This window comes from Epinephelus lanceolatus, chromosome 22 (assembly GCF_041903045.1).
Source record: "Epinephelus lanceolatus isolate andai-2023 chromosome 22, ASM4190304v1, whole genome shotgun sequence".
Taxonomy (NCBI): domain Eukaryota; kingdom Metazoa; phylum Chordata; class Actinopteri; order Perciformes; family Serranidae; genus Epinephelus; species Epinephelus lanceolatus.
The window spans coordinates 20,786,465-20,808,102 of record NC_135755.1 but is presented as its reverse complement, the minus strand read 5'-3'; the positions used below and the strand labels follow the sequence as shown (position 1 = coordinate 20,808,102).

The following is a 21,638-nucleotide window of genomic DNA, read 5'->3' as shown; positions in this document are numbered from 1 at the left end:
TGCAGCTGATTGAAAGACAGCTTGATTGCTGATGAGCTACACATGTGGCTTTAACACTGAGGGCCTCTGATTGGTCAGTGAATAAAATGACTTATAAAAGCTGGTGTAGCAGAGAGCAGGACATGGTGCCAGTTTGATCAGGATACACACCAAGCAAGTGTTCACTTCAGCTTGTGTTGGTTAGCAGGTGTAGTTTGCTAGCAGCTAGGCTAGCTTTAGACACTGCCAGCACATCAGTGGCTATGGCTTTTGGGTTTTGCCTGGGGTGAGGTGCTTTAATTTCATGCAATTTATAAACTGTGACATAACATTAGTGTGCCAGTATGCTTGCAGATTATATCTGCTTCTGTCTTGCAGTGTGACCTTGCTCCTGTCTGTATGGGCAACTGCAAAATGTGATCCTATTCCCAATGGTAAGCTTTGAAATGTCTGAAAACAGAGGCTTGTAGTCGTCAGGTCATGTATTCAGATATGAACTTGTCTGTTCATGCAGAAGTTCTTCTTATGGAGTGTCGTGATCGCTTCTTCATGATAGCTGTTGATCTCTCATTCACTGGGAATGAACCTCACTTTGAGGCTGTTGGTAAGTCCCAGGCAGCTTCGCCACAAATTAGCCCCCCTGAAAACGAGTATCTTTTCCATCACTCCAGTGTGGCCTGAAAATGAAGCTGGTTAGTTGATGTACGGGGGCGTGTTGGGTCTAACAATGTTTGTCTTCCAGATGGGACAGGCGTGCACGCCATCACTGAGCAGTATGCAGCTCAGTGTGGCTACACTGTCAGTGTTCTCCCTCTAGCCGGCCATGTGGAGCTCCGAGCCTCTTACTTCAGCTGTCACACTAACAACACAGTGCGTATAAATAGTCTGTAATACAGGTGTTGACTCTTACTGTACAGAACAGGTGTGACATTGTCATTTTCTACTTTCAGGATGACGACGTGTTCACATTCAACTTCAACCTGATTGCGACTCATGAAGGAAAGGAGGTCACCTATCCCATGAACAAGACCTGTTCTCCCTCTCTCCCCTGGTCTCCCAGAGAGGTTACCTGTGAAACCAACTACATGGAAGTAAGGTTAATTTAATCATAACATTTTGCTAGTGTAATTCAGAAGCTTGCTAACCTTGAGTTCTCTGTAGGTGTCTGTGAGGAGTGATGTAGCCTGTCCATCTGGGACAAAGGAGGATGACTGGAATGCTGTTGTCCAAACGGTATGTTCAGCATAGCAGTCTGGGAAATGGGTGCAATTTCTCACCTACAGCTGGAATACAATAACATTATTTAACAGCTGTTAAATCTGCATTTGCTTTTAAGGCTTACACCTCAGCTGCCTCAGACTGGCAGGTGATGTTCCAGAGGATGGACCAGGAGCTGACGCCCATGAGCCTGGCTAAAGCTCATGAGCTGGGTTATGCATTTGACTTGACTGATGGAAGGCTGGTATTTCGTGCTCCGTATGGACAACCTGATTCATTCACCACTGAGGTAAACAACTGATGCTTAATGTCAGTCTTGTAAAGCATGTAGTCCAAAGCAGGTTTTGATTTGGAGTCTCTCCAGGTGAATGGTGTTCCAGTAGAGGTGGTCCATGCAACTCTGTTCTCCAGACAAAGCTGGGTGGTCCTCATGGTTGACCTGGAGGCTGCTTGCTCCACGGGTCAGTATTATATTTTTATGCTGTGGCTTCTCCTTCTTCTTGACGGGACAGCAATAAAACTGTAATATTGGTGTACTCTAGAAGAAGGTTTGTACGACAGTGGCTATATGATGTGGGCAACTCCTGAGGTGCTGCACCCGCTGTTGTCTGGTCTACATGGGACTCAGGTCAACATTGGAGTCAATGGTGAACTTGTGGAGCAGCCAGTTGCAGAGGAGAGAGGCTACATCGTGGAGAAGCACAACACTACAGTCCAGATCAGCATCCCCTATAATGCTGATGGAGGATACAGGAAGGTCAGGAAACTCTGATAAGTTGCAATCACTCTGCAGTATAGACACATTCAGGCTCCTCGTATGTAAATTAGGAATTATATATTTTTGTATGGGGGACTTTTTGATCTCTTACCACTACTTGACATTCTTCCCTGAAATTGTATTTTTGCAGAGCTTGGTGTCTGGCGACCTCTACGAGTTCTACATCTTTCACCTCTACTTGGAGCAAATCTCAGTGGAAGAGGACCAAGTTGACACCAGAATTCGTTTCCACAGGACGCTGGCGACGCCTATGCTGCCACGCCCTGTTTTTACTGAAAACAGTAGGTCTGATTACAAACCCATTCATCAAGTTGATGCAGCAATAATCTGATTGCCTTTTTCATTTCAGGAACAGTTCTTGAGGAGCGCATATTCACTGTCTACCTTGGAGTCGTCCCTGAGGACGTTGAGTTGGCTTCTGTTAATTTGAATGGACAAGAATTTACGGTTCCACTTACAAACACAAGCAGCCACACCATCACAAAGGTTGTTCATCCCAACAACACTTATGGCTACACTCTGAGGGTGCCTTTTGATGACCCTGTTGTCATGCAGCAGGTAAAAGGTCTGTAATTTTGACCAGATGTGTGTTCAGATTAATGCTGGTTTTATACATGGAAACAGCCTGCTTGACTCAGCCAGAATTCTGTCTCCTAGTTCTCTAAAGAAGATGCAGCCATGCAGCACACACTGGACATCAACTACACACTGACCGTCTTGCCTGAGAACGAGCCTTTTCACCAGCTGGTGTCAGTCATGGCCTTATCTGATGCCTGTAAGTCCTTTTACTTTTTAGCTTTGGTCAATCCTACTCGTACATTAAGTGGTTAACCCTTTGTCTTGTCTTTAACAGCTCCTCCAGCTTTTGACGCTGTCTGTTCTGAGTCCGGCATCAGCTTCAGACTGGACCACCGGCCTTTTGACTACCTGTGGGTGATCAGTATCGACTCAGACCCGCTGACATCAGAGCTGGCAGCCCAGCATGGCTACATCATGAGCAACGACAGCCAGAGTCTGCTGCTCGACGTGCCGCTCTTCACTCATGGCTACGAGTACAAGGTGAGATGAGGAATGACTTGACAGCAATTCTCTAGTTCTCAACATCAATCTAAGATGCACATGTTTTACAGGACATTACTTTGAATGGCTTCACTGGCACCTTCGAGATCCTCATGCGGGATCCTGAAACATCAGAGGTTCAGAGTTCAACTGTCAAGACTTGCCCGTTCTCCAATAATGAATTCATTAGTAAGAACATCAGTCTTTTTTCTTGTTCACTGTAAGGGCAGTTGGGCCTCCATATGGTTGGCATATGTGCTTAAACATGTCTGTCTTTAGTGTGTTCAACTGACGGGAAGATGACTGTGGCAGCTGACTTGTCTCTGGCCATCCCAAGTGGAGGAGTTCCTGCTAGAACCAACCTCCGAGACAAATACTGTGGACCCAAAGAGACGGACAGCACCAGGGCTCTCTTCTCTTTTCCACTCAACAGCTGTGGATCCATCGTCAAGGTACAAATTTCTGATGCAAACCGTTGCCTTAATTCCTTTAAAACATGCATCTGGCAGTGAGTGTGCCTATGTGTTTCTCCAGCTTGGCAAGGAGTATGTGACCTATGAAAACGAGATTTTCTTCAGCAAGAAGCTGCATGCTCTGAAAAATCCAGCAGACTCCAGCTATGATATTGACAGGTATATCTTCAATCCAACCTATCTGGCTATTTATGCCTCTTGTACCCATAAGGCAAACTATGTATCCCCCTTGTCTGGCAGAGTGACGATGCAGTGCACATATCCTCTGGCTGGACTGTTCCGCCTCTTCTCAATGTACAGGTTTGAGTCTGACACCGTTGGGGTGGGCCGCATCGTGCATTCTGCGCACTCCACTGAAAGTAAGTGGTTCACCTGAATAAACCCCATCCCCAATTTATTGCATGCTGAATCTGTTTTGTCTTTTGCTCTAGGTCTACAGAGTCCCACCATGAAGCCTACTATAGTGCTTCAAACTCCAGTGTCAACTACCAGACGCAACAGAAGACCTGTCTCAATACGACCTGGCTACCAACCTGCTCAGTATGTCAAAGTATCAAGCTTTCTGAGGAATCTGCCAAAGAAAGGTCAGTACTTGATTTTAAAACCTGTCTAAATTTCATGATCTGCAGATAACTTACTAAATACTATATTCTCTTCACAGGAGCCAGAGGATCTTCTCAATCTAAAGTACATGCCAACATAGTTTGAGGATGGTTTTGATGTATTTTTAACTGTAAATCTCAATAAAATTTCTTTAAAAAAAAAAAGTATAGTGGTGTTGGTTGAAGTCTCCAATGACAGTCTGCTTTTTTTTAAATGCATTTATGTTCAGCAGGTTGCCAAGTAACTGACTCAGGGTTAGCTGAACTAGCTTTGTGAAACAAAATTCAGTTTCCCTCATCTTTAGACTAAACCTTCTCAGAATTTTCCCTAATCCCACTTTCTGAAATGGGGCCCAGCTCTGAGATATTAAGCCTGGTTTATGTATACAAATTGGTAGTTTCTCATGTACAAAAATGTAGCCTGATTGAGCGTCACCACTTGACCCAACAAACACTAATCTGTCTTGCCATGTGACTAAAACATGCAACATCTAGCTGTTAGTCCAGTGCTCAGTGGAGATGGCAAAAAATTAGTCACATCTAGACTTAAGTTGGGAAACAGAACAGCTGTGCTTAGAAATGTATTTCTCTTTCAATGCTATTATCTTGATCATGAGTTGATAACATTAACTTGAAAATGAGCTTTATGTCAAAGAGAATCAACCAGCTATCATGAAACGAGTCGCTATTGCAAGTTTCAGACGAAGTGCCATGCCAGCATGCACGGCTGGTGTCTTGACAACTGTGGCAACAGACTTAAGCTGAATGTCGGATCAAGTATTGACCATTTTAACAGATCGTACTACAAGTATAAGACTGGCAGAACTTGTGCTGTGCCATTCTGTAAGACGTGCATTTAGATCAGTCCTTGTCATTGAAGATAAAGATTGGCTCGGCTGCAACTTGACAGGCTTTGAGCAGCTGCTGACTGAAGCAGACAGATGGGAGCTGGTCAACCTCATCAGGTACTATAAATGTCTGCTTTAATGACATACCTGCACTAAACAAACTACACATTTATGCTTTGATAATGTTCAGTTATGACTCTTTCCTGACAGTGATCTTGGAGGCTGAAATTGGGTGTGATTAAATTAACCAGACTCATTAAGTTGTCTGTAATTATTCTGTGATCTCAGGAGAAATTCTTGAGAAATCGGCTGTTTGTTTTCTAAAACTGACAACCTGTTAGGAGAAAACGAGCTGTCATGTCTAATGAAATAATCAACTTGTGATCTTAATAGCTTGCACTGTCACTGCAAACTCTGAATCCATCGCAATGGTTCAGCATATTTACTTATATATAAACGGAAGACAGAAACGGAAATTCGCCTACTCAAACCGGAATTCCCAAAAATCGGGGATCTGCCCCCAAAGGCTGTATCGCTGTCTGCCGGAAGTCAGACATCGAATTCAGCCGTTGGCTTCCGAGAATGCCATAACACTGCAGTTCAGTCGTTGCTGGATGGTAAATAAAAGTGGAGACTTTGATAGTTTGGCATGGCATTTGCGAGTAGATTCCCAGACAATGGTGTCACTATCTGATGTGTTCCCTGAGAGGACGTCAAAAGTTAAAAACCCTTTATTGAAGAAGTCCAATCGTGGACTTTAAAATTGGCTTCCTATGTCTGTTTCCATAGGTTGGTGAACTCAAAGCCTCATCAATGAGCCACACAAATATCTGGCACAATACATCGATGGATCAGGAGGTGGAATGATTAGTTTGGCAGTATTCAATCCTCCAGATCTGAGACTGGAGACAGAGGAATTGTCAGAGCCACTGTGCTCGGTGACAGTCCTCAAGACATGAGGGCAAGATTTAATTTCCATGTCCTTATTGTGGGGGTCTCAAAAAAAAATGTGTCCACACCAAGACTGAATGGAAATGTGAAGGGGCCTCCTGTGCTCAGGAATCTTTAAATGCCAATAACGTCTTCCTCATTGGTCACCTGGAAAGGAAGGCCCCTCAGTTGACACATCTCACACAGTACCTGGGCCTCACATCACCTTTTCAAGGGCTAATGTCACATGATATCAAATATGTCTGTTTTCCACAAACACTTGTTGGTTTTATGAATGTGCATGACCTTGGAATCCGACCACTCCACCGACTTGACTGATTTGTTTGGTACTGTAACATGAAACAACAGTTTCCCTGCTGAAATAAGAAACAACCAATGAGCGCAGGAAGGGACTAACAATTCGCCTATCAGCGCCATGGGTGGGACTAATACTGTTGTGAAGCTGTTGTCAAGAGGTACAACAAAAACAATGATGAGCACTACAGACTGTTTCAAACATACATAAATATTCTAAGTGGTTTCCTCTGTATTTCCTGTTAGGTTTGTTGATGCAGAATCTGACAGGAAGTAAACAGGGATCAAAGGCGTTTTAGCACCAGAATAGCAATGAAACGATCTATGGACAAGATGGACGCTATTGAGGCTGTAAATCAACATGTCTTCTCAATACTGCCTCACATCACTTTGTTTTACTTCGCTGCACTCTTAAAACCCCGGCAAAACAAGTACGTCAGCATGGCTACTCATCGACATAGACATCAAATGTTAGATTCAGGCGTGGGTTTCTAGTGATGGTTTGGGAAAACTGAATCCCCGGCTCCCACAGCAATCAGAGTGGATGCAATGTCAGACTGGAAACTGAACATTAGGAGCTGACAAGTCTGTTGGGTATCAGAAATGTTAGGCCACAGGAAGACCTTCACATGGGCTCCTCATTTTACTTGTGCATGCATGGATATCTAGGAGTCATGCAGTGACTACACTTAATTTTACTTTAAGAACATTACATTTCTTACTCATTTTAGTCACTGATTCAGGCAATAAGGAGACTTGTGCTTGAATAATGTTCAGAGCGCAATGCTAAATCAATGGACAGCTAGACTATCAAACTGATGGAGCAAAACACACTTTTAAGTCAGTCTTCTGTGTCAAAATCTGGTGCTTGCATAACCCACAAGTACTACAGACCGCTCATAAGATTTGGGTGTGCTATGCCAGTCCCAGCTAAAGCCTGGTATATACTGTGCAATTTTGGGATGTCCCAGACAGAAGATGATCAGTGTGAAAGAAACGTGGTGGCGTCTTTGGTTGTAGCTCAAGCAGAAATGATAATGTGCCACAAATCTAATAAGCTCACTTCTTCCCAGCCAAAAGGTTCTTATTTTTAAACCTGTACTGTACTTTTAGTCTTGAGCTCCAACTGATAATGACAGGAATTTAAGGCACTCAGATTTTGAAAGGTTTTACACACTTAACAGAAGCAGTTATACTCCAAAACCCATAAACAGACTTTGAAAGTCACACTACACTTAAAACTCATGGTTCAACCAAGCAGCTCAAGCATCATGCTCTGTATCTAGGAAACAGACTCATGTACAGATATGAACCTGCACTAAGCTTTTGGTTTGTTACTGCTGCTACTCAGCCAAGTTACCAAGGTTTGTCCTTACATGTTCAGGAAGTTAAAGTCTCAATGACAATACAAGAGCATTTAAGACAAACATTTATTGAACTTTATATTTAAAATCCATGCAATTACAATCCAGAATATAGAGTCACTTTAGCTTGAGATGGTCCTCTAGATCCTGTGAAGAGAATTCAAGATGAACAAATGCTTACATTTAACCAAATTTCAAATAACCAAGCAACCAACCTACCTTTCCTTCTGTTTAGAAAGCTTGATACTTTGATGTACTGAGCAGGAGGCTGGTAACCAGGTCTAAATGAGACAGGTCTTCTGGTGCGCCTGGTAGTAGGTACTGTAGTGGGCTTGATGGTGGGACTCTCTAGACCTAGAGTGCAAGGTCAGATTGTCAGCAGGCGATCATGTAAAGTGTTGTAGTTTATTCATATGAACTGCTTACCTTCGGTGGAGTACGCAGAATGCACGATGCGGCCCACACCAACTGTGTCAGACTCAAACCTGTACACTGAGAAGAGGCGGAACAGTCCAGCCAGAGGATATGTGCACTGCATCGTCACTCTGCCAGACAAGGGGGATAAATAGTTTGTTTATTTACACCTCTTGTAGCCATAAGGCAGAGAGGTTGGGTTGAAGATATACCTGTCAATATCGTAGCTGGAGTCTGCTGGATTTTTCAGAGCACGCAGCTTCTTGCTGAAGAAAATCTCGTTTTCATAGGTCACATACTCCTTGCCGAGCTGGAGAAAGAAAAGCATAACATGTTGGTGCAAGCGCCAGATGCAAGTGTCGTTTTGTTGAATTAAATGCAACCCTTTACATCAGAAATTTGTACCTTGACGATGGATCCACAGCTGTTGAGTGGAAAAGAGAAGAGAGCCCTGGTGCTGTCCGTCTCTTTGGGTCCACAGTATTTGTCTCGGAGGTTGGTTCTAGCAGGAACTCCTCCACTTGGGATGGCCAGAGACAAGTCAGCTGCCACAGTCATCTTCCCGTCAGTTGAACACACTAAAGACAGACATGTTTAAGCACATATGCCAACCATATGGAGGCCCAACTGCCCTTACAGTGAACAAGAAAAAAGACTGATGTTCTTACTAATGAATTCAGTATTGGAGAACGGGCAAGTCTTGACAGTTGAACTCTGAACCTCTGATGTTTCAGGATCCCGCATGAGGATCTCGAAGGTGCCAGTGAAGCCATTCAAAGTAATGTCCTATAAAACATGTGCATCTTAGTCACTGACCTCCATATTCAGAACTAAATGATTGCCGTCAAGTCATTCCTCATCTCACCTTGTACTCGTAGCCATGAGTGAAGAGCGGCACGTCGAGCAGCAGACTCTGGCTGTCGTTGCTCATGATGTAGCCATGCTGGGCTGCCAGCTCTGATGTCAGCGGGTCTGAGTCGATACTGATCACCCACAGGTAGTCAAAAGGCCGGTGGTCCAGTCTGAAGCTGATGCCGGACTCAGAACAGACAGCGTCAAAAGCTGGAGGAGCTGTTAAAGACAAGACAAAGGGTTAACCACTTAATGTACGAGTAGGATTGACCAAAGCTAAAAAGTAAAAGGACTTACAGGCATCAGATAAGGCCATGACTGACACCAGCTGGTGAAAAGGCTCGTTCTCAGGCAAGACGGTCAGTGTGTAGTTGATGTCCAGTGTGTGCTGCATGGCTGCATCTTCTTTAGAGAACTAGGAGACAGAATTCTGGCTGAGTCAAGCAGGCTGTTTCCATGTATAAAACCAGCATTAATCTGAACACACATCTGGTCAAAATTAAAGACCTTTTACCTGCTGCATGACAACAGGGTCATCAAAAGGCACCCTCAGAGTGTAGCCATAAGTGTTGTTGGGATGAACAACCTTTGTGATGGTGTGGCTGCTTGTGTTTGTAAGTGGAACCGTAAATTCTTGTCCATTCAAATTAACAGAAGCCAACTCAACGTCCTCAGGGACGTCTCCAAGGTAGACAGTGAATATGCGCTCCTCAAGAACTGTTCCTGAAATGAAAAAGGCAATCAGATTATTGCTGCATCAACTTGATGAATGGGTTTGTAATCAGACCTACTGTTTTCAGTAAAAACAGGGCGTGGCAGCATAGGCGTCGCCAGCGTCCTGTGGAAACGAATTCTGGTGTCAACTTGGTCCTCTTCCACTGAGATTTGCTCCAAGTAGAGGTGAAAGATGTAGAACTCGTAGAGGTCGCCAGACACCAAGCTCTGCAAAAACCAAGTATCTCATCACATCTTTCCTGTGAAGAAGTTTTTCAATATGCAATAAACCTGATCCTTCTAGCTGACATAAACTACATTAGGGTCACGACCGTGCTTCCTGACCTTCCTGTATCCTCCATCAGCATTATAGGGGATGCTGATCTGGACTATAGTATTGTGCTTCTCCACAATGTAGCCCCTCTTCTCTGCAACTGGCTGCTCCACAAGTTCACCATTGACTCCAATGTTGAGCTGTGTCTTGTGTAGACCGGACACCAGCGAGTGCAGCACCTCAGGAGTTGCCCACATCATGTAGCCACTGTCATCATATGATCCTTCATCTGAAGATTACACAACATTACAGCTTTGCTTGTTAACCGTCATGGAAAAAGAGAAACTATGGAAAATGTGAGATTGTAGCAATGACCTGTGGAGCAAGCAGCCTCCAGGTCGACCATGAGGACCACCCAGCTTTGTCTGGAAACAAGAGTTGCATGGACCACCTCTACTGGAACACCATTCACCTGGAAAGAGACTCCAAATCAAAACCTGCTTTGGACTACATGCTTTACAAGACTGACATTAAGCATCAGTTGTTTACCTCAGTGCTGAATGAGTCAGGTTGTCCATACGGAGCACGAAATACCAGCCTTCCATCAGTCAAGTCAAATGCATAACCCAGCTCATGAGCCTCAGAGAGCTTCATAGGCATCATCTGCTCCCCATCTCTGTGAAACATCACCTGCCAGTCTGAAGTAGCTGATGAGTAGGCCTACAGGGGAGACAGACACCTCCGCTTACTATATTATTAATCCAGATACATAGGCGACAAGAATCAAATATTCAAGAAAACAAGTTGAGACATACAGGTTGTAGAGCAGCATTCCAGTCATATTTCTTTCTGTCAGATGGACAGGTCACTACACTCCTCACAGACACCTACAGAGAAGCCAGGATTAGTAAACATTAACAACTTCCACAATAATATTACATCTATCTAGCTTACTTCCATGTAGTTGGTCTCACAGGTAACCTCTCTGGGAGACCAGGGAAGAGTTGGAGAACAGGTCTTGTTCATGGGATAGGTGACCTCCTTTCCTTCATGAGTCGCAATCAGGTTGAAGTTAAAAGTGAACTCTTCGTCATTCTGAAAGACCAAGTAGAAAATTATAGGATGCCACACCTAACCTGTACAGTAAGAGTCAAACACTGTTTTATATGCAACTTATACACACTGTGTTGTCAGTGTGACAGCTGAAGTAAGAGGCTCGGAGCTCCACATGGCCGGCTAGAGGGAGAACACTGACAGTGTAGCCACACTGAGCTGCATACTGCTCAGTGATGGCGTGCACGCCTGTCCCATCTGGAAGACAAACATTATTAGACCCAACACGCCCCTGCACATCCAATCAGCTTCATTTTAATTTGTGGCCAAGCTGCCCGGGACTTACCAAAGGCCTCAAAGTGAGGTTCATTCCCAGTGAATGAGAGATCAACAGCTATCATGAAGAAGCGATAATGACACTCCATGTGAAGAACTTCTGCATGAACAAAACAAGGTGTGTTAAAGGACAACTTTGGTTTTTTTTCAACCTGGGCTCTATTTCCCAATGTGTATGTGTGCGTATGATTCATGGGTACCACTCGTTCAGTATTGAAGCGCAAAACGAGCTAAAACGGTAATGGGGGCAAATGCGTCCCATATAAAAGTGCTTTTTTTCGCCACTGACTGGTTCAGATCGCCAGTGTTATCTCTGTAGATAGCATATTGTAGCGGTCCTGGGGCAGTGGTGAGTGTGAATGAGTGGAGTCAGCTGTCAGTCAATGTTGGAGCAGAGAGGGGGAGGGCGGCCCCGCTGGGTACTGTAAATGAGTATGTGTGTTACGCTAGAAGAGTCAGAGGACTGAGTCTTTTACGTGCTACCCTCTGGAGTGTTACCGGAGTTTTTGGAGTACTCAAATAAACGGGCCTTTTTCCCCGAACGCAAGAACAGGATGTCGCGCAACACCCCGTACAGCTTTCACAGCCTGCCTTTGTCGGACGGCGAGATGCTGAAGTTGTGGCTAGTTGTGCTACAAATGGATGCTAACACTCCTCTCCAGACACTGCGCCTTGCAGACCATCGGGTCTGCAGTGCTCACTTCTCCCAAGATGACTATTGCCAGCCGAAGAAGAGAAGACTTCCAATCCCGGAACACCTCTTCCTCAAGAAAACGGCTGTCCGAGTACAGAAACCTATAGACACAGTGGAGCAAAGCTCGTGACATCACACAGCCCAGAGGTAAGGGAAAGGCTAAGTTAGTATGCTATTTACAGAGATAGCACTGGCGATCTGAACAGGTCAGTGGCGAAAAAACACTTCACACACACACATACTCACTTACATTACCAAGCGGGGACGCCCTCCCCTTCTCTGCTCCAACACTGACTGACAGCTGACTCCACTCATTCACACTCACCACTGCCCCAGGGCCGCTACAATATGCTATCTACAGAGATAGCACTGGCGATATGAACCGGTCAGTGGCCAAAAAAGCACTTTTACACGGGACGCATTTGCCCCCATTACCGTTTTAGCTCGTTTCGCGGCTCAATACTGAACCAATTTTAGAACAAGTGGTACCCATGAATCATATGCACACATACACATGGGGAAATAGGGCCCAGGTTGAAAAATACTGAAGTTGTCCTTTAAGTTATAATTAAATGCCTGTAGGCAAACAGCTGAAATCTTACCATCAGGAATAGGATCACATTTTGCAGTTGCCCACACAGACAGGAGCAAAACCCCACTGTAAGACAAAAGCAGATATAAGTTGCAAACATACAGGTGGACTGATGTCAACTAACAGCTCACAAACTGCAATGAAAGCACCTTACCCAAGGTAAAACCCAAAAGCCATAGCCACTGATGTGCTGGCAGTGTCTAAAGCTAGCCTAACTGCTAGCAAACTACACCTGCTAACCAACACAAGCTGAAGTGAACACTTGCTTGGTGTATATCCTGATCAAACTGGCACCATGTGTTGCTGTCTGCTACACCAGCTTTTATAAGTCAGTTTATTCACTGACCAATCAGAGGCCCTCAGTGTTAAAGCCACATGTGTAACTCATCAGCAATCAAGCTGTCTTTCAATCACTGGACCGTGTCTCACAGCAGGAAAAGCACAGGTGTGACAAATGACATTAATGATGGCTCATTTCCATGCAAGTGTTTCTCTCTGGTTAGAGGTTTTTTTTTTTATTTTATTTTTTTTTTTATTTGAAGATACTTGATGTAGATCAGTGGTTCCCAAGTGACGGGTCGTGGTCCAAAAGTGGTTCGTGGGTCCATTCTGGATGGACCATAAGTGACTTGCGAACATGTCAACTTTGTAAAAAATGCACTTTATTCTTACAGTTAACTTCCAGCACAGGGCTTTTATTTTGAACTGCCGTTTACTGCTGTAGAGCCAGTGAATACCAATATATTAAAGTGTGTGGACCTTGAACTAATGACTAAGGAGCAATCTGGACCCCCTGGCTGCACCAGTTTGGAACCACTGATGTAGACAATGCCAGCAGTAATGAGTAATAAATAAATAAAAAATGAATAATTTAAGAAACTCACAGACTGAATTACAAGTTCACAAAAAAACCCAACCTTTTTTTTATTTCTCATATCTTGTCAGGATAGACACTAAAGAGAATTCACTTCAATAACTTACAACAAAGACCTAATAAAAAGGTAAAATAAAACAGCATTCATTTATTTAATTTACAGGTTACGTATGCACACACCCATGTGCAGAGCATCAGCAACAGCAGAATGAAGACAAGCGTCCATTTGATCCCGACTGAAACTCCAGAAATGAGGAAACAAAAGGTTAAACATCATGTTCCTTCCCTACATCAATTTATATTGATGTATGTTAATTTTATAACACATAATTCATTTTCGTAATATGATCCCCCCAAGTTCAGTTTCAATACAAAGCAGATTTACAAAACATTTAGCACAATGATTCGAATACAGTTTAAATAAAGTTTCACTACCTTGATGAAGGTTTTGCTTTCCTTCCAAATTCACTCTTGATTTTCTTTGGCCTGATTGTGCTGAAAAACATTCACACATTTACATTACAAATACTAAATATGAGTTGCAGATGGACTGGTCTGATGTTCTGACATTTGAGTTTTACAAACACACACCTGTGCTTGCAGCTTCCCTCTGTGTGCCTTTGACTGGCGTGGGTGAAAGGTCCAGAGAGGAGTGCAAAGGGTGTTGCATAGCCACAGTACGGCTATCGTTTGCTGGGTAGCGACACTGAATTGTCAGCCTAGAACAGACAAGACTTACATCAACACCATCATGTGGTTAAAAGACAGACTGAGTTCAGTGTGTATGCTTCCAACCTGTATGGAGAATCTCTGTGTATGAGAGGATCACCCAAAGGCAGAAAATCTTGAGGGTAACTGATCTGGTTTTCATAAACAAGGAGACTTCCCTCAGTCTGAGGAAACATGAGAGGATCAGAACAGAGGCCAGAGCGAGTACTTTCTTTGTTAATCCAAGTTAATTAAATTATCTCACAGTTACAGTTGTCCCACAGGAATCCAGGCTGAAGCTGAACAGAGCTCTAGCACTGTCCGTCTCCATGGGAACACAACTGGGGTCCAATAGCGTGGTTCGGTTGGGATGAGTGGGTGGGATGGTGTGGGTGGTGTCGACCACTGCCACCATCCTCCCTTCTGGCAAACATACTGTCAGAGAAACACTGCGAGTGTGAAGATCATTATAAACTAACACACAAATATGCTTCAGTTTGAGCTTGTGGTGTGTACCTAGCAGCTCTCTCGCTGGAAAAGTGCATTTATGGACGAGACTGTCCTCCACTTTCAGAGACGCTGCATCCACAACAGACACTTCCACTCCTGCGACAAGACCCTGCAATGTCAGTTCCTGTGTGGGAGAAGAAAAGGAGCAAACGTGCTTTATTACAGCAGAGCACCAAACTCACCAGACTCCATTTAAATAAATAGTCATTTTAGAGTGTATGGAGTCAACATATTATCACATCTAACTAGGTGAATTAGGAGGTTATTTTATGAGTTTTAATTTGCTTCTACTGACTTTGAATTAAGTGCACTTTACAATGATAAAATTAGTGTTTTTTTGAATGGAATCTGGTGGTTTTGGCGATAGCAATTTTCAGGGTCTTTCTGTTTCAAGGAAAAAGCATCTTATACTTTTAAAAACCGGCTTATATCTGTAAGGATCCCTTCCAAAATGTTGTCAGACACTTAGAATAAAAACCTGAGCCCATCAGTGCCAAAACAAGCACTTTTAGGGGACGTAAATTGGCAGTGTTTCAATGCCCTGAGAGGTTAGACTGCAGCCTGTTTCGCTGTTGCTGGCTACAGTGGTCTCACTCAATACTGGACCTCTTGACTATGATTGGTTACCTCATAGTTCATCCCAGGGCTGTCAAAGGGGATCTCCACAGACAAGTAGTCCTCCTCCGCCTCCACCACAAACCCACCCATCTCCACCAGGTCCCAGTCCAGCTTGTGAGCTCTGAGGAACAGCTCCCACTGCAGCTCGGTCTTGGTCCCGTGGCGCAGCAGCACCAGCAGGCTGCTCTCTGTGCACTTCCCCTCCAGCTTGGGGGAACGTGGAGCTGCACCAGGTTAGAAGGGGAATCATAAGTATACTGATTTAAACCACACAAACTGCTCTAAATCTATGATGATGACTGAATTTCTCACCTGTGTATTCGACACTCTGCTCTATAGTAGCTCGATGGTAAAACACCTTTCCGCTGGGTAAGATGTTAAAAGTAAAGGAGAAGGAGAGCCTGTACGTCTCATAGCCACCACCTATATACTGGGATCAAACAGGAGGTTGTTTCAGATATTTTTGGTCTTCTAAACAAAATAAAAGTGGCTCAGTGTCAGTCTGACCTCTGGGATTATTTTTGGGTGTGACAACGGGAAACGAAGCTGGTAGGAGTGGCTCCCGTTGGCGTGGGAGATCCTGGACACACTGAGGTCGTCTGTGTCACTCTGGGTCCAGGTTAAAAAGTCACCACCACCACCATCTACTGTCACTCTCTGGAGGGAAACATCAGGTGCAAAGACGCCTAATATGGCGGAGAACGATCCGTCAGATAGGCCTGTATCTGTGGAGAGAGAGAGAGAGAGAGAGAGATCAGTGATGGCAGTGTGTTTACCACATTGGAAGTACACATAATCTGTATTTCTACCTCTTTTGTTCTTTTTTATTAGCCAAATATTACTAAATATTAGTTAATATTAGTATTATTGTGGCTTAGGAAAGCCTTACTGTTGGTGAGGACTGGGATTTGTGGGATGAGAGGAGTCTTGAGGAGCCTGAAGGAGCGATGCTGCGTGAAAGGCCAGCGCTCATCCTCCCACTGACTCATGAAGAACAGATCTGTGGGCATGGACTGGCTGTACTGTCCCCTCACAACACCACTCTGGAAGAATTACAGCAGACAAAACTCACGACAGAACATTCTGTACAACTGATTTCTTTAGAGCCATTCACAAAAAAAAAAAAAAAAATTCACAATTTTCTTCAACACAAATATAATTTTTCTTCCTCATCCTATAAATCATCTTATTATCTGTCACAAAATAACAAAGTGGGAGACAGTGACACTGTCCTATAGTACATCTTGTATACCTTAATGTGTCCACCATGGGCTCCAACAGGAATCCTGACCTCCACTCTCCCCTCCTGCAGGCCCATCTTGTATCCCCTCTTTTTACTTTCAGACTCACTCAGAGCCCGGCCGTTTACTCTGACCCTAACGCCTCTGTCTCTGAACCGACCGTGGACTAACGGAGAGAGAATATAAGGGACAGTCCACAGCAGGTCAGACCCATCAGCTGTAGCCTCACCTGGGGGTGAGAAAGGGGAGAGCGAGGGGACATGTCACTCTGATATTTTGCAACTGTACAATAGTGCAATACTGATAAACTGTACTAACTCAGTGTGCAGGCAGCAGTGATTTCAACAGCCAGGAGTTGGTACAGGATGATTGCTCTGACAATCTCTAAATCCACTCCACTCTCCTGGGAAAAACACCCACACACCGCATCCAGAAAAATAACAAAACATTGCACTGAGACCCCTGCAAAGAATATCGTCTCTGAATACCTTGACAAAGTATGAGAAACGGGAGGAGTAGGGGCAGCGGAGGGTGAGGTGAGAGCCATGCAGTGAGATGTGGTAGCCAAGAGCAGCAGCCTCTATCGGGGAGAACACCCTCACTTCCTCTGGTGACTGGTCATCTGTGTGGAACATCACAGCCATTGCTGCCTCGTCAGCTCCCTGCTCAGTGACAAAGATGTGTCTAATCAACTTGTTTATGAAGCCATAGAGCAAAACCTCATTTAAAACCGCACATTCATCCTGCACACAGGATGCAATTTATTTTAAATCCTCTTGTCTTGCCATTTACTAACCTTCAACTTCTTTTTGGATGTAATGGGCAGGATAGGTTGCTGCACAGACACCTAGAGAGGAAAAAAATAAGGCTCTGTATCCTTTCATAAATGGCCTGAATCTTCTCTTGGCCCTTGCATATGTTTTGGAAAAAAAAAACCTTTAAAATTAAACACAAATCTCTTTCTCTTAAACACAGTATATCGTCAAATCTCTTCCACCACCATAAAAAGTGTGGATGTGATGACATAACTACACAGGTTAGTAATTCACCTCCATATAGTTTTCCTCACACACGATCTCTCTGGTGCTCCAGCGCCCCTGGAGAGAGCAGCTGAGCTGAAAGGGATACGCTGCTGCTTTCCCATCCGCCTGCAGGTTCACAAACCAAAGACGCAGGTGATAGTCTGTGCCTCTCTGCAGAGGAGAGATACACGAGTGGTAGGTTGTTAAGAATGGAATCCTGCCACATATCAAAGTATAAAAATGTAGAAAAATCTACCTCACTGTGGACGTGACAGGCCAGGAAGGAGGCACGAAACACCAGGTCTCCAACGTCATTGATTAGGACAGTGTAACCACAGAGCGTGGCCTCGTGATCAGACAGGAAGTGGAGTCCATATTGGTCTGGTGGTTTACATCAAAAGGTCATTTACATGTATGGATACCTAAGCAGAATCCAAACAATTCCATCAACAAAGACCCTCTCTGGTTCCTATTTTTCTCAAGCACCCCTTGCCCACCAAATTAGCTCTGGTTCTTGAAGCAGTTCCATTCAGGATTTGTGGAACCTTGGTGCTATCGAGCGAACAAGCTTGTGTTTTTCAGTATTTTTACGCAGAACCATTGTAATCAAGGATGTGTCATTAATGAAGGACGTTGCTCAACAGAAGTTAACTGTAAACATGCTCGCTGATGTTGTCAAGGTTTGCACATCAGGTCAAGATAAACTTACTATTTTTTGGTTCCAACTGAGAGCCAACTGTACTGTAGTTAATTTTTGGTCAAAATGCTCCGAGCGGTACAAAATTACGTGCGGATTTGGAACTGAACCAATACCATGTTGGAGGAAAACAGGCTTCAGGAGGATAAAGAGACATACCTTCAAAGTCAAAACGAATCACCCGGCCAATGAAGCTGGACTTGACAGAAAGCCAGAAGTGACGATCAAGACATTTGGTCTGAAATGTTTCTGAAAATATTCAGAATGGCACCAAAATGCATTAAACTTAGATTAGTTAATTCAGATGTTTCAGCGTACCCTGGGCCTTCTTCATTGCACTGAAAAATACGTACAGGAGGGCGAGGCAAACATTTTATATTATTGTATAGCGACTTTAGGTGGAACTGTGTCATGATTAATTAATCTAATTTTCTTTGTTTTAAATTTACTGGCTTGGTGGTGATATGACGCATAGCAGTGAGGCACACTGCTTTGAACATACTGTACATTTGATTACTTTATGTATAATTTAGCACAATTTCCCACATTATAAAGCCACTGATATCATAAAAATAATATTACTGTAGCAATTCCTCCTTTCCCTATACAGTATGTGTATGTGGTAAAGGAAAACGTATGTTATTAGACAATGTAATGTTGAGGGAGGCAATAAAATTACAGTATGTAGCCATTCCACACTGCACTATGCAACACTGTATTGTAAATCTTATCCTGTATATAATTTCAGACAGGAGCTCTGTAACAGTGATAAAAGTATTTCCCCTGACATATAAAACTGCATATAGGAAGGTAGTATATTAAATTTAAAGAAAAGCATTTTATTAGCAAGGCTGAAGTAATAACCAGCCCCCAGGAGTCCCCTGAAGGACCCCCCAGAGCTCGCTGGTCCTGACATATTTCTTGTTGATATCATGACGCAGGTATTTTAGCACAGTTTTATTAAACTGGTCTTACCTGTTGGCACTGGACTGCTGACACAGTGAGGTGAGGCGAGGAGAAACACCGCACTGAAACAAATACACTACATCACTGTTTGAATGAGGCTATAATTAAAAATTAAGCTTTTGCATTTCACTTGGAACATACCCACACACAATATGGACAAATATTTTCATTTCTGGAGTGCAAATGTAGACTTAGCTAGTTGATGTAACTGTAGGTCTCGATTTTAAAGCTGTTAGTGGTGATTACCTTCGGGAGGGCCGCCATTTTGACTGACTCACCTGTTAAGCTAATTGAGAAGCTAATTAGCATTCACTTCCGTTTACTCGGCCTTCGTCTTTACACAGCTTATAATTACTCTCAAAGTTAATTAGCAAAAACCTTACATAGATATGTCATAAAGTGTTTATGTAAAGTGTTGAACAAAGTCAGCCTCTGGGTTAAAATCATAGGTTAAAATGCGGTATTACAGCGACACCGAGTGGACATCCGTGTCACTAATGTAAATACACTCCCGGATGTTGACAGTATGTCCCGCCCTTCTCTGCCTTACTCTGCCTCTGATTGGCTTACTGCACCTTACTCTGCCTCTGATTGGCTTACCCTCACATTATTCAATTCAAGCTTTATTGTCACGACATTTCATGTGTTACCAAAAACACAATTACAATTGAAGACAGTGAATTCAGTTAACTGCAATGGAATATATTAAAGGCACACTTAACAAGGATGTATTAATACATAATCATAAACTTAAAAACATAACCTCATTAGGGGGGGGGTAAATAAAAGGCAGAGCGTGATCTATGAGGAAATTAATGTTGACTCTTAGCCTGAGACTTGCACTGACATATTGTGCTGCATCTATGGCTACACTATTTTCTCCAAATAGATGATGCATTTTAGTCAGTGAGTGTACGAAATCTTGGACTTAACGTTTAATTTGTCCTGATGTTGTCTGTTTCTGTGGACAGTGCTGACACAGCCTGTCTCCTCTAAGCAGCCAGGTCTGCTGTGTCTGCTAGTATCCATGCCCAGGCTGTGATCACTGAGTCTGTGCATACTATAAAACTAAATTTAAAAGCCTAGTCCCAATTAAATGCCCAGACCCTTTTACTAGCCCAGAGAAGCCACACAATTTGACAAATAAAAACTCAATAAGATGCCTGGTCTGGTTGCCAAGCAGTTCACTTTTATAGAAAATTAGGGTTGCAGGTTCAAGTCCCTATCCAGACTCAATATGGACTGTGGACTACTTGGGGCGCTCTGTTTAATGCATGTATAGGTCCTGTTTGTGCATGTGTGTGTATTTTGAGCCTGTGTGTATATGACAACAGAGTGAAAACACTGAATTTCCCCTCAGGGATTAATAAAGTATATCTCCTTCTTCTACAAACATACCATTTTCTGGTGCATACAACACTAAGGTATTAAAATAATAGTGTGAGTTAGCTCACTTTCATGGTTGCAGGAGGATTCATGAGCAACACGTAGCCTGTCATTAATGTTGTGTACTGTAAATGAAATGGGCTGTTTTTTTATGAAAAGGAGATAAATATAAAAGTGCATTTTCAGACATGTTTCAAATATTCTGGGGGGAAAAAAACTATAAAACTATAAACTATAAAATAATTTGGCGCTCCTGCAGTAACTCAGAGTACCACCTAGGGGTCATGGACCCCCTGTTGAGGCCGGTGGTTTACACTTTTTTGAGATGCCCTTTTGAAATACTGAGAAACTGAGACAGAAGCATTTTCTAAGTATGTTTTCAACATTCATTTGATATCCTTCATTATTAATTTTTACATGCTTTTGGCCTCTTTGGTCCATGCTTGTAAATAGAAACACAGAGGTGTCATATTTTATAGATAGATGAGGACTGATTGCTGACTGAAGAGTTGTGCAAGAGTTTCACACAGCTGGACTAGAGTCATAATTATGCAAATAATGTCCAACAGCTGTCAAGAGGTGTTTTCCTTTTGTTATACAGTTATTCCAATAGAGTTTTGGGGTCTTTCTATGAGATCTATGTTTAAAAAAGGGTGTGAAACCAATGTAAAAGTGTTAACACATTTGCACAAGAAGACTTCTGCTGCACTAAGGTGATGATGAAGATCAAGTGAATCCAACCTTCATTTAACATGTCCAGATATCAAGAAAAACTGTAATACTATGCAAGGCCACTGTTCCTTTACATACGTCATATTTTTCCAGGAACTGTATGGTTGTTTTTAGTTGCTTTTAAATGGTCGATCGGATGTGTTATCATTGGTTCTGAGCCTGATTTATTAACCTTTACTGCATATGGTTGCCTTAAAAAAATGTTTTTGACCCATATACCCTGCCATTCTTACATATTTTTTTTACTTTTATAAGTTGTAATACCTGAAGACCTGTTTCTGATTACAGGGTGTCTACAGGTATCTTAAATGTAATGCTTTTTTAAACCCTTTCAAGATCATTTTTAAGATAATTAAGACATATTTTTAGACAAATCCTCTTTTTTTTTT

General features: G+C 43.1%; 3 protein-coding genes across 6 annotated transcripts; 1 reads left to right on the top strand and 2 right to left on the bottom strand.

Moving 5' to 3' along the window:
• Positions 1-106: 106 nt before the first annotated feature.
• Positions 107-4,274, top strand: LOC117246301 (uncharacterized). 3 transcript variants are annotated; one of them, XM_033610158.2, is made up of 19 exons: positions 107-265; positions 358-413; positions 497-583; positions 722-849; positions 930-1,070; positions 1,141-1,212; positions 1,316-1,486; positions 1,562-1,658; positions 1,740-1,954; positions 2,106-2,256; positions 2,325-2,533; positions 2,633-2,750; positions 2,829-3,034; positions 3,106-3,223; positions 3,314-3,486; positions 3,569-3,666; positions 3,748-3,866; positions 3,939-4,091; positions 4,169-4,274. In XM_033610158.2, the coding sequence occupies exons 1-19, from the start codon at positions 243-245 to the stop codon at positions 4,213-4,215; spliced, it is 2,382 nt and encodes a 793-aa protein (XP_033466049.2). In that variant the 5' UTR covers positions 107-242; the 3' UTR covers positions 4,216-4,274. The 3 variants fall into 3 exon arrangements, with proteins under 3 accessions (XP_033466049.2, XP_033466050.2, XP_033466048.2); XM_033610159.2 differs by having other exon boundaries at positions 494-583; positions 1,743-1,954; XM_033610157.2 differs by having other exon boundaries at positions 494-583.
• Positions 4,275-7,615: 3,341 nt separating this feature from the next.
• LOC117246305 (uncharacterized) lies at positions 7,616-12,809 on the bottom strand. Its single transcript, XM_078164071.1, has 19 exons — positions 12,650-12,809; positions 12,506-12,561; positions 11,220-11,309; positions 11,004-11,131; positions 10,775-10,915; positions 10,636-10,707; positions 10,370-10,540; positions 10,196-10,292; positions 9,892-10,109; positions 9,624-9,774; positions 9,347-9,555; positions 9,130-9,247; positions 8,846-9,051; positions 8,649-8,766; positions 8,386-8,558; positions 8,193-8,290; positions 7,993-8,111; positions 7,786-7,920; positions 7,616-7,713 (listed from the first exon to the last, which is right to left on the bottom strand). Exons 1-19 carry the CDS (start codon positions 12,670-12,672, stop codon positions 7,664-7,666), a joined length of 2,373 nt encoding a protein of 790 aa, XP_078020197.1. The 5' UTR covers positions 12,673-12,809; the 3' UTR covers positions 7,616-7,663.
• Positions 12,810-13,087: 278 nt separating this feature from the next.
• LOC117246441 (uncharacterized) lies at positions 13,088-19,895 on the bottom strand. 2 transcript variants are annotated; one of them, XM_078164069.1, is made up of 19 exons: positions 19,273-19,895; positions 19,141-19,193; positions 18,325-18,414; positions 17,725-17,849; positions 17,496-17,639; positions 17,243-17,293; positions 16,935-17,108; positions 16,765-16,849; positions 16,458-16,675; positions 16,095-16,248; positions 15,713-15,930; positions 15,518-15,635; positions 15,215-15,429; positions 14,594-14,711; positions 14,343-14,512; positions 14,165-14,262; positions 13,961-14,088; positions 13,805-13,864; positions 13,088-13,611 (listed from the first exon to the last, which is right to left on the bottom strand). In XM_078164069.1, exons 1-19 carry the CDS (start codon positions 19,299-19,301, stop codon positions 13,514-13,516), a joined length of 2,346 nt encoding a protein of 781 aa, XP_078020195.1. In that variant the 5' UTR covers positions 19,302-19,895; the 3' UTR covers positions 13,088-13,513. The 2 variants fall into 2 exon arrangements, with proteins under 2 accessions (XP_078020195.1, XP_078020196.1); XM_078164070.1 differs by having other exon boundaries at positions 13,088-13,605.
• Between the last annotated feature and the right edge of the window lie 1,743 nt (positions 19,896-21,638).

What these genes read in the sequence shown, in the direction of transcription:
- LOC117246305 (XM_078164071.1), bottom strand. Translation starts at nt 12,672, where the DNA reads ATGGCTTTTGGGTTTTACCTTGG. An exon ending in GCTTTTGGGTTTTACCTTGG is followed by an intron (nt 12,562 to 12,649) that starts GTAAGGTGCTTT and finishes TTTGTCTTACAG; the next exon opens with TGGGGTTTTGCTCCTGTCTG. An exon ending in GGAGGCTGCTTGCTCCACAG is followed by an intron (nt 10,110 to 10,195) that starts GTCATTGCTACA and finishes TGTAATCTTCAG; the next exon opens with ATGAAGGATCATATGATGAC.
- LOC117246301 (XM_033610157.2), top strand. Translation starts at nt 243, where the DNA reads ATGGCTTTTGGGTTTTGCCTGGG. An exon ending in GCTGTCACACTAACAACACA is followed by an intron (nt 850 to 929) that starts GTGCGTATAAAT and finishes TTCTACTTTCAG; the next exon opens with GATGACGACGTGTTCACATT. An exon ending in CTGATTCATTCACCACTGAG is followed by an intron (nt 1,487 to 1,561) that starts GTAAACAACTGA and finishes GAGTCTCTCCAG; the next exon opens with GTGAATGGTGTTCCAGTAGA.
- LOC117246441 (XM_078164069.1), bottom strand. Translation starts at nt 19,301, where the DNA reads ATGAAAATATTTGTCCATATTGTGTGTGG. An exon ending in GATTCGTTTTGACTTTGAAG is followed by an intron (nt 17,850 to 18,324) that starts GTATGTCTCTTT and finishes GTAAACCACCAG; the next exon opens with ACCAATATGGACTCCACTTC. An exon ending in GTTTCTCATACTTTGTCAAG is followed by an intron (nt 16,850 to 16,934) that starts GTATTCAGAGAC and finishes TGTTTTTCCCAG; the next exon opens with GAGAGTGGAGTGGATTTAGA.